General features: G+C 30.6%; 1 protein-coding gene across 1 annotated transcript; it reads right to left on the bottom strand.

Annotated features, from left to right (window-relative positions):
- Window positions 1–8,209: 8,209 nt before the first annotated feature.
- LOC106414652 (protein DETOXIFICATION 50-like) lies at window positions 8,210–12,122 on the bottom strand. Its single transcript, XM_013855269.3, has one exon. It carries the CDS (start codon window positions 9,903–9,905, stop codon window positions 8,379–8,381), a length of 1,527 nt encoding a protein of 508 aa, XP_013710723.2. The 5' UTR covers window positions 9,906–12,122; the 3' UTR covers window positions 8,210–8,378.
- Between the last annotated feature and the right edge of the window lie 282 nt (window positions 12,123–12,404).

Raw genomic sequence — 12,404 nt, forward strand, 5'->3', positions numbered from 1 at the left:
ATTGAGATCATGTTTGGTACAAGATCTTTTCGAGGTTTTGAATGTTTCGGGTTCTATCAGATATCCATTTAGATTCGGGTTCGGTTCGGATAATACCCATAATCCAAAATACCACAAAACAAGACATATTCGGTATTTACGTCGGGTTCGGATCGGTTCGGATTCATTTTTATCGGATCGGATTTGGTTCGGGATTTCGGGTTCGGTTTATTTGCCCAGCCGTACTTATTGTTTTGCCATTTCTCCATATATAGTGCGGGGAGACATATAAGCATTCAATAAGCATTTGGTTATAAGATATTGTCTTTAAGATTTGATCAGGTCAATATCCAAAAATGTAAGTGTAACCAGGGTCGACTCGAACACATTTAGAGTTTGTGGACAAAAATATTGTATATAAGGTAATTTTTTCAAAAAAGTAAAACTAAAATTAAATGTAACTATTTAATCGATTTTATTATTTTGTATGGAAATTTGCAAAATAAATTTAGTTTTACATAAATAAAATCAAATTTAGTTAAAATATATTTATATATCTTTGTTTAAAGTTACACTGTGTAACTGCGTAAGAAAGTGTGCTCGCAACAAAAGAAATGTAGTTGAAACTTTTGATTTCGCTAAAGAAATGTACAACTTTTGAAACTATATATCTTTGATTTCGCTCCCACCGTGAGTTGAACCCAAGTGGCGGAAGTTACAGCCGCAACTCCTTTACCACTAGACCAACTCAACGTTGGTAAAGAGGTAAAAACACCTTTTATTTTACCAAAAAAAAAAAAAAAAACTTTTGATTTCGCTAAAGATATGTACAACGACTTTCATAGCCAACCCCATGGGCTGTAGACCGGGCGGGGGGAGGGGGAGGGGGTGGACCATGGTGCGTGACACTATTAGCAGCTATATAAAGTTATCTGTCCCGAAAAAAAAGTTATCTGTATTTTTACATTATTATAACATCAATTCTACTTGGTTAAGAGGAATTTTATATCAAATATGTGTACATGTATATAAGTTGGAATATGTAAGAAAAACAATATATATCAAAGAGGAGGAATACATATATTGATTTTGGGGCGATATGGGAGATCGCGAGAAAAGTCTCTAAGTATCTGGTCAAGGATTACAGAAATCGATAAATATATATTTATTACTCCTCTTTTTCATTCGTCATATGTTGGAACTTGGATGTGCTCGTCGAACTAGTCTAGGTCTAGATATTTAATTATATTTTACGGTATAGTTTGATCCAATTAACAGAGTATCATATTCAAATATGTAAAAAAAGGAATTAAATTTTGCTTTAGACTTAATTTTTGTTTCTTTTTTTATTATAAAGGGCAGCAAATCTTTCGTTTAAAATCAAGGGAAATAAAAGCACATATACATAACAAACACATAAATTAAGTTTGTACACGTAACAATCTATAGGCTAGAGTATTCTGTCTATTGTGTATAACATTACATTAACTATTCTTGATCAACCACAACCGTTTGATCATACATGCATTTCCCATCTTTTTATTTCTTTTCTTTTTTTTTACCTTCCCAATTTTATTTGATATATATGTTTTGTATAATATATAATTCAACTAAATAATTATCTTTATAAAACATACTGATTTTTATACACACGTTATAACTTGAAATTTTTTAAAAACTAATTTTTAAAAACTGTTGGATGGAAAGTTATACTATATTATATCTTAATCATATTAAAATAGAATAGTACACATGATTTAATGTATATTCAAAACAATGTTTTGTTAATAATTATAATATACTATTCCATTTGTCCCAATAGAATAATTTTCTCTTTATCTCTATCTTATCACATCAAACACCTTATTTTATTACATGGTCACTTGCTTAATATTTTTCTCAATATGTTCATTCTACAAATTCACCCTAAAATCAATAAGTTTCTGTCGATAAAACAAAACAAAACAAGCATCACTACATTTTATAACAACTACTCTTTCAAATATATCGTTAATTTTGAATAATGAGTAGTAAATTACTGGACAAGCGATAGCCGAGAAAATGAACAGTCTATCTCTCTCTAAAGAATTTCTTTCGCTATATTCTATAAAACAACATCTTTAATTCCGGTTCGAGGCCTACCAGTGCCATAAACTCTCTTTTTCCCTTTTTTATATTTCTCTTTGCTCTCATCTTCATTGTTACTCTCTTCGTCTTCTTGCATATCATTATGTACTATCGGGGAAAAAAACTAGAGAATCTTTAAACTTTGACTGACATTACTACTTTGGGGTGAACCGATCGTCTATTATGATCCACCATGTAAATCATTTGGACCGTAGACCAAGTCCATTCTAGCCATGTAGTGATAATTTAGTTTCCTGGAGAAATCGTATCCATGAGTGATGTGGACACACACCAAACCTCAAGAAATTACCAATAGACTACCACCACTTGGTTATCCACTCAAGAAATATATACTCACTCTGTTTCTAAATGTATGTAGTTTTAGGAAAAAGAGTTTCTTTCACAATATAAGTAATTTACATGTTTCAATGCACATTTTTTATTTATTAGATATTGTGTGACCAATAAAATAATGTTAAGCTTTTTATAATTGGTTGAATTAATTGATTAAATGATATATTTTTTTAAATAACAATTTTCTAAATATTTGTGCTTTTAAGTAAAACTATTTATAATTAAAAACGGAGGGAGTATTATTTTTTTTGGTACGAATTGGCTCTATATATGAATTTAACAAACACTTGCAATGTTACCTTCATTATATATATGCAAAGACTAGTTAATAACTTCAATAATTTACCTATATTTGAAGATGTCAAACATGTTTTAACGTCCAAACAAAAAATTCAAATGCATGTGGCATTGGGTCACCGCATGCACAGTACGTGATTCATACGTCCTTTGAAAAATATTAATACTTTTAAATTCTAAGTTGGGAAACAAATTTTGCACAAAAAAATAAGTTGGGAAACAAATTAAAAATTGTAAAACTAGTGACATGGCCCTTTAACTTGAAATGTCTTCATCACAATAGCAACACAATTAAGGGTCACTGTAAAATATCGAAGTAATATGAAGATGCATCTTATAGACCCTGTAACTTGCAATGTCTTTATCAGATTGTGACAATCAATTGTTAGAAACCCAATTCTATAAAATATCGAGAATTTGCATAGTAGACTTCAGCTATTGGTTAATAACACTTCTATATAAGACTATACATTAATCATTTGGGCTTAATTACAAGGAATATGTCTCTCCAAATGAATCAAGAATCATGACACATTAACATTAATTTATAAGAGTTGTTAAAAAAATGAACATTAATATATAAGATTCTACACGTGTACAAATATCATCGTATGCGTATGTAGGTACGGCTCTTGGGCATTTCGGTAGGACGTGAACTAAAATAGAATTAATAGCGACTGTTGAAGCTAACCAAAAGACTAAGCGATGGCAAGAACAGCAAAAGCCTTTTTCTTTGTTCCGCTGTCATGTCTCCTTCAAGCCCACCGCACCACTTTCTATCTTCTCAACTCTGCGTTTAATAAATTATTCTTCATTGAGTTAAATGCTATTGGGCATTATGATTATTTAAGCTTTGACTTCAATAATTCGAGAAATCTAACGAGGGATATGAAGCTTATAGGCTCTTTAATATTAGTAAACGGAGTGATGGTATACGAGGAAACGTGCGTAGTCCAAGGAATTGTGTATATTATATGCATTTATGGTTCTGTATTTGATTAGAATACAAATGGTGATATGATCATTTAGAAGATCAAAATAAGATTTCTTTTATATTGGGATTACAATATTATACAACTAGCACGCGTCTTTTCAGTAACACCCCTTCATCAAAAGCAAAAGCCTCAAAAGTAGATCTAATTAAGACAATTTGCATCAAATGGACCTCGTACCACTAGTCACAAAATTCATTTCATCCTCAAGTTAGCAAATAATCATCACAACCCCATGTATATATTACTCAGTCATGCATTTAGGGTCACTCAGACATTTTGTTTTGCTCTCAACACACTCGTTACTCTTTCATCATCAAGGATTTTCAAGTTTGTTCAATACTGCTCCAAAGTTGGTTAAATTATATCGATGGTTGCGATCGTTTGCAATCGTATATTGGTGAGCTTAATACTCCATTGACCTAATATCTGTAAAGGGGCAAATCGTGTAGCTTTTCTTAACATCATATATCCGGCTATTGAGCTCTTTTTGAATCCGTATGTTTTACGGGCTAGGTTCTTTTTTACTTAGAAAAGTTTAAATGTTTTACATCAACAGCAACTAAGCTGACTTGACCTTGTTATAGTATTTTTATTTTGGATGTTGTGTTTGTATCCGAAAAAGGACATGAGTAAAAATATTAAAATAATTCCATGTGGATGAAGAACCATACGCAATCATTGACGACATTTCTTTTAACTTTTTAGAATGAATATATTCAAAACGCGTTTTAGAATGAAAAACTGCTAAATCCAAAAATTACACTTTATTACTAGTTTTTCATCCGGGTATTTGTTTACCATTGTGTAAAACTAAGAATTTTTTCGAGAAATTTTGTTGGATAATTTCAAGACTTGCAGATCAAGTTAACTTATTAATAAGTGTTTAATAAGTCAAATACACGAAAAGAAAATTTAAAATAATAATAATTTTTTTTTATTATTTAGATTATGTTTGTGTTAGCGAATTCTCTTTCACTATAAATATAGATTTAATGGAAAAGTGTTTGGTGTTCCATAAAATCTAAAAGAGAAACATTAAAAATTTTAGTTTTAAGAAATTTCTAAAATAATAAGAAAAATTGTTTTATAATCTTAGGCGTTCCTCGTAGACTTTCAGTCTTGTCATCATGAGTTATATTACGTACATACTATGTTACCAATTGCACAACAAATAATTTTCAGAAGACAATTCATTGTTTTACTACTAATTTAGAGTATTCGTGTACTCTGGGTCGCGTAGTTTTCCATGCACCATGCTCTAGTTTACCTTGTCGCCTCCATTGCTCCAAGACTACGCAAATATTAAATACCTAATACTATAAAATTTGGCCTGACCTTTTGAGGCCGCTCTATAGTCAATATGTTATTTGAATTCTTGATTAATTAAATTTTATTTTTTTTGGCTTCGGCTAGTTAACTAATTATTTTGGGTGTGTTTCATAATCGCAGGTGGACGAGACAGAATCTCCTGAATTTGGTCACTATAAGGTACAAATGCATGTGATTACATTGCTATTTTATTAGTTTATACTCATGGTCGTATAATAATTAATGTAGTCATCAGTTTTTAATTATCTCTTACACTTTAAATTATTGCTGGCACCATCAAATAGTTTAGAAGGTGTCTATGCTATGTATAATGTATGAATACTCTTAAAAACTTTCTTAGAGAAGCTAGATGCTTTAATTTTTTACAAATTTGAAAAATAAATATTTAAGAAATAAGTTCTCAAAAAATAATAACTCTTTTGTGGTGATTATCTTGAGGGACCTTTGGACCTAATGCAGAGAAGTCCATGTCCAAGCTAGTGTGATCACTGATGGAATAACATGCGGTAATCACCAGCTCCCATAGATGTCTTTGGTGGTCTCCCCAACGGATTATGTCCAGAATTTCAGTGGACGGTCGCTAGTCATAATAATATGATTAATTGCAAACTTAAAAAAAATCACTATATTTATTAAATTCTTATTGGTTTAGAATTATTAGAAATATATAATCACAAAATAATAAGTATTTATAACTGAAACTAAATACTCCCTCTTTTCGAAAAAAAAATCTGTTTTAGAAAAATATATATATATTTCAAATTTTCATTGCATCTTTATTAAGTAATAATTATAAATTGTAAACTTCAAACAAATAATTGCGATTGTTGTATTGTGATTGGCTAAAACTATGGTAAATAATTAATCACAAAATAATATATTTATAATCAAAATTTAAGATGTTTTTTTATATGCGTAAATGTTTTAAAACAATAACATTTTAAAACGGATATAATATAATTTATTATTATATGTAAAAAATTCTAAAACTTGATTTATTTTGAAGCGGATGTTGTATTCATTTTTATTTAGAGAATGCTTACTTCGTTTCATTTTAGTTGTCGTTTTAAGTTTATGCACATAGATTAAGAAAATATTTATTTTTCATAATTACAAAATAAAAACACTATTACCTATACACCTAACCATATTTCAACTAACTAAAAAATAAACAGTAAAATATTCCTCATAAATTTTGCATTAAAATTATAAATGACATTAATTTTGAAACAAAAATTTTACTTTACAACGACAATTAAATTGAAATAGAGGGAATATTAGTTTCCATAATGATTTAGCTGACGTGCATTAATGTTAAATATTCTGTGAACACGAGCCAACTTTCAATACTTCTTCTATTTTGTAATATTTTCGGTAATATTTAACGTTTAAAAGTTTTTGGTATCAATTTATTTGACATTTACAGAATTCCAAGCAAATAATGATAAAATATGACTTTTTTATCTTTACAATTGATAATGATACAAATTCAATTTTAACACTAAACAGTAATTGAGAAGGTTAAAATAGAAATTGCATCATTTTTCTTAATTTATGTGCAAATTTGTGTATAATAACGAAGGGAGCGAGTAATAAAATAGCAATCTGACCAGTGTTTTTAAAACTAGACCGATCCAATGGTTAGATTGGATTCAACCATGAACCAGGTATATAACCGAGTTGGATCTAATAATTGGTTCAACCATGAACCGATCATGTAATCGGATTGAATTTTAAAGTTATTAAATTATTAAAACTATCAAAAATCTATAAATCATCTATATGAACATAAAACTAATTTATATTTATAATGTTTTATGTTTAAAAGTTATTTATATTTTAATTATGTATCATATTTACTAACATTACTTTTTAATTTATATGCTAAAAGTATATTAAACTAGATTATTGAACCATGTTTGATCCGTTTAAACTATATTGAACCGTGACCTAAAAAAATTTCTGGTTTATCTTCGGGTCCGGTTTTAAAAACACTGAATCTAACGGAGCAAAAAAATGGCTCTTCATTAGGAGAAGTACGCACCCCTTATCGCTAATCAATTAATTAGGAAACTAATTACAAATATTGGAGTCGTACTTAATTACTCAAATAGTGAGTGATTCTTGGCATTGTGTTTCCTAACCAAATCTTTCCCATTCCTCGTAAGCTGCCACGTTGAGACAAGATGGTGCATCATTCCTTCCTGGATTATATATACATAGATTAAAAAAATTAATAATAATAAACTCTTTTTTTGTAACATTTTATTAATAAACTATGTTCACTTTTTTAGCATATTTGTTGACATAGTTCACTTCGAAGGTTCTTTATCCACGTTCAGTTTGAGCACTTTTGTTGACGTCACAGTGTACGTTTGATTTAATAAATTAAGACTTACATGAAAACTGAATTGACTATATATTATTTTGTAAAATTGGCTCCAAACTGGAGGATTAGTTTTGAAATGTACATTTTTTGTTTAACTAAATCAAAAGACGCATGAAACAATGCATTAACGTTACCATGTCAGAGAGAATTGAATACACAATAAAAGTTAGTGCGGGGTAAATTCGGGTGTAGGAATTAAGATCATTACAAATTTACAACACAAATCGAGGATTCAAACCAGAATGAAAATTTTGATAGTTCGGATCAAAGTTGAGCATCGAACTCAGATCCATTTGTAATAAATGATTTAATCAAATTTAGGCAGTCAAATTAGAATTAAATTTTTGAATAGACTGGATTTTGTTTTAGACTGGAAAATTATTTAGAAAGTAATCAACCATTTTGATCACAAAAATCAAATAAATTTAGATAGATGTAGTTAATACCAGATCACATAGAGTAAACGAAAACAGTAAACACAATTTGAAGTTATAAAGTCGTTATACTAAAATTCACGTGCCCCATTTCTTTTTAAAAATTCTCGTTTTACTTCGCTTAGCTCCATTTTTTCTTATATCAAATGATATATACCAAATGAATCTTTCGAAATTATTGTTTATCGAATACATGAAACCTTTTCAAGTGTCTTAAGTGAGTTTACTTTGGTTGTTTTGTAGAGACAGTGCCCTTTGAATGCTTAAAAAGGGGATATTCCTACAAATTATTTTACTGTTATTAGTGGATACGAATCTCTATTTCGTATTATGTTAATCGAATGTAGCCAGAGCAAATAACAGATGTTTATCTTTCCAGTTAAAGAAAAAAAAATTATCAACTAATCCTAAAAAAAGTCATGAAACAAAGCAGGCTTTCTATCACTCCAAAGACCTCACTTGACTCATTCCTCCCTAATAATCAACCTTCCCAACCTCCACGTCTTTGTCGTCGCCGCCTCTTCCACCATCCACCGCTGTGAGCTCCCTAGCCCTTGCCGCCTCCACCTCCCAATTAGTCCTACACGTCGCCACCATCATACCACTCACACACACTATCTGCGCCGCGAGCATTCCAAGCCAAAGTCCCTTGAATCCAAACCCAAACCAAAACGTCATAACCATTCCCATTGGCATCCCAACCACATAAAACGCCGCCATGTTAATGTTGGCTCCGATCCTCGGCCTCGCTGACCCTCTTAGAACGCCGCACCCCGTCGTCTGAGGGCAGTTTCCAAGCTCGCAAAGGCCAACAATTGGTAGAACCATTAAAGTTAACTTAATGATTTCCTCATCATCAGTGAAAAGCCTAGCCCACATGTTTCTGACTGACACGGTGAACGCGAAAGCCGTAAACCCTAGAGCGATACTGAGACCGAGCCCAACAATGGCTGCTCTTCTCGCTCTCTGTGGCTGGTTCGAACCCAGCTCGTTTCCCACACGAGTGGAGACTCCAAAGCTCAACGAGTTAGGGAAAATGTAAACAAGAGAAGTTATTTGAATGAGAATTCCCATTGAAGCAATGGTTGCTTTAGGGTTTACAAGTAACCCACAAAGCACGATCATGATCTCATAGCACCACCACTCGAGACAAACCGATACACAACTCGGTATGGCCAGACCGAGAAGTTTCTTCCATTCTCTCACACTATCTCCACACGACTCCTCTGAAACCTCACCTTCCTCATCTTTACTTAGCTTGTCTTCCAAGAAAGCGATATAGATGAAGAGAAAGACGACAAGGTTGATGTTTGAGACAACCCCACTTAAGGCGATACCTTTAATACCCAAACCGAGATAGGACACGAGTAGGAACGTGATGGGCAAGTGGAGAACACTCGCGACCGCCGTGCAGATTGATAGAGGAAGAGTCTTTGACTGTGTCCTGAGATAAACTCTTAATGGGTGTAAGAAAGATTGAGCGATGAGATCAGGGACAGAGTAAAGCAGGAAGGTGTGAGCTTCGGACACAAGCTCCTCGTCCTGTTTCAACTTTTTCAAGACCTTGTCGATGTTGATCCAGAGAAGGAAAACTGGGAGAGATGTGAAGAGGAGGAGAGCGATTCCTCGCTTGATCGTAGCCATGACGAGGTTATAACGTTTTGCGCCGAAGGCTTGGGAGCAGATTGATTCAACTCCCATGGTTAAACCGGAGAAGAAAGAGTAACCGGTTATGTTGGCGAATGCGAGGGCTAGGGAGCCGCCGGCGAGTGTGTGGTCACCGAGGCCGCCGAGGAAAAATAGAGAGACGAAAGAGCGAAAGTAAAGGAGGAGACCTGTGAAGACCAGTGGGAGAGAGATTCTTGCTATTAAGATTGCTTCATTTGCGAAGAGGGAAAGGGGAGTAGTGTAATTTGGAAGTACATGCAGTTTCTCCTGATGAGATATTTTTGGGAGTAAAGGTATTGTAACTTCATTTCTGACACGATTTAGTTGACACATTCTGTTTTGTCTATATTTTATTAATGTCTGTGAGAGAGAAGAAAATATAGAGAGATAAAGTAAGAGAGAAAATTTTATTCAGGTGTGAGGATGGTTGGTTAGGGGCATTGGGTTTATATAGGGAGAGGTGGTGGTCAGTGAAAGAACCTATTCGATAGAAACTTCTCCTTCTCTGTTTTTGCAATCAATTCATGTTTATAATATTATTATGTTTGTTTTAACTTTTCAAAGTCTTAAGTTTACACGCAGTGTGCCCCACACGTTGAATTAGAGTCAAGGAGAAGTTGCCAGATGGGTCTGCGAATAATTAACAACATTTTTTCACATAAATTGTTAGTTCCGTAGTTTTTCTTTGTTTAGTTCTTCGTACTTGTTGTAATTTAGTGAGTAAGTTTTAGCATGATAAAGATTTTGTTTTTGCTGGAAACACAGGGAGAGGGATACAGTACAAAGAAAATTCTGATCAATAAAAGATGCAAGTTAGTTTAATATCCAAAGTGGAATTGGCTGTGATGTAGATAATATCTTATCATTTATTTTATTAATTATTTTAGATAATTATCTTTATTGTTTTAGTATTTTATTGTTTTCTTATATATAGCCGTTTAAGATAAAGTTCGTATTAAAATTTTGATTGATTAATAAAAGGAGTTTTCCTAAAAAAGTTTCTATAAACCACTGAAAAGAATATTCTCAACCGTAAGAGTTTTTGATTAAGCACTGTGAATAGTATTCATAAATTCTAGTTTCTGGTTATTTTTAGGATCTACTTTTATTCTAGAAACTTCCGCTACATCAGGCTGGTTGGACATTGACCAGCAAAATAGTTTTCAACACTAGAGGCAAAAAATAGAAATTATTTTTGCGACCAAAAGCAGAGAACTTGTACTTTGAAAAAAACAAACATATTACTACATTTCCTGTAAATAAATAAGAACTAAATTTATAGTTTTATACATGTCAAATCTTGAATACTGATGTTATCCAATTTTACCAAAGTAATCGTAATAGACAAAAAAATTAGTTATTGGACTAAAACTATTATTAGAAGATATATTTTTAACGTAAAATACCTTCAAGATTTGTATTTACTTAACTTTTTCTAACAACTAATTGACAAAAAAAATTAAAATTCAGATTTTTTTTTAATTTTAATTTATTATAGAACTATTCAGTTATTTTTTTCAATAAAGATTCATGAAGAAATTATTTAAACTAACCTGTCGAACATAAATTATTTTTTGACTTTTTATTTAAACCTTTTGTACATAATAATAACTCATGCGGTCTATTTGTAATTAATTATGTCTAGGTCTGTTCATGAATTTATGGTAATGTATTTTTTTATCATTTTAAATCTTCTATGAAAATATATCGGACAAAGAGAACTGAATAATGGATACTTTTAGGGAATATATGTTATAAGATAATATGTATAATTTACGTATGCTTTCTAGTTTTTGGTATTGTTTAGTCTTCTTTTCTAATATATTTTATTTTTATATAGAGTTAAACGAAAAATTGTACTATAAATAAACCTATATATAATGGATCACATAATAGGCTTCTAAAATAGAAGATAAATAAGATAGATTAACTAAAATGATCAAAATTATAAAATAAATATGGAAAGCTTAGAGTCGTTAAAAGAATATCAGTTTTTTTTCTTTATAACTCGGAAATATCCAGCGGACCTAAGTCCAACTAACTAATTTTTGGAAGTTTGTTTATCAACATCAAGCAGATCGTTACTCGCACTAGGTGGTCACAAGCAGATAAATTTGAAATGGTAGGTTTTGAATTGGGACTGTTTAGCATATTTTCAAATCCGTTTTACCACTTGACCATGCTTGTGTGATTATAAATGTAGTAGTTTATAAAAATTTATAAGCAAGCAAATTTGAAACTTATTTAATGAAAGTTTAAGAAACTTTTATGTATTTAATCAACACTTATATTTATCTCAATGTCAATAATAATTTATTTAAATAAATATATCTATATATATATATTATAATATAATATAAAAATTTTAAATTTCAATGAAATATTTAAATTTATAATTACATTAAATAATCAGTTTTAGAAAAGAAATAAATATATGGTATTCTAAAATTATTAACAACTAACATATTTTCTATGATAAAAGTATTTAGTCTGCGTTTTTAATTAAAAGTATGTACAAGCATTTTGAAGGACAAATTGGAAATAAGAAAATACTATATCGTAATTTTTTATAAACATAGTAAACAAACTTGAAAATTTAAAAAATATTTAATGATACATTTTAAGAAACTTCTATATATAAGTTCCAAATACCTAACAAACACTTATATATATATATATATATATATATATCAATGTTAATATTAACTTATTTAAATATGAATACGTGTACTAAATATGAAAATTAGAATTCAAATAAGGATAAATTTTTAAGTACGTTGAAGTAATTAGTTTTGAAAAATCAATAAATACAAAATATTTTCAAATTATGAA

The sequence above is a fragment of the Brassica napus genome, chromosome A2, assembly GCF_020379485.1.
Source record: "Brassica napus cultivar Da-Ae chromosome A2, Da-Ae, whole genome shotgun sequence".
NCBI lineage: Eukaryota > Viridiplantae > Streptophyta > Magnoliopsida > Brassicales > Brassicaceae > Brassica > Brassica napus.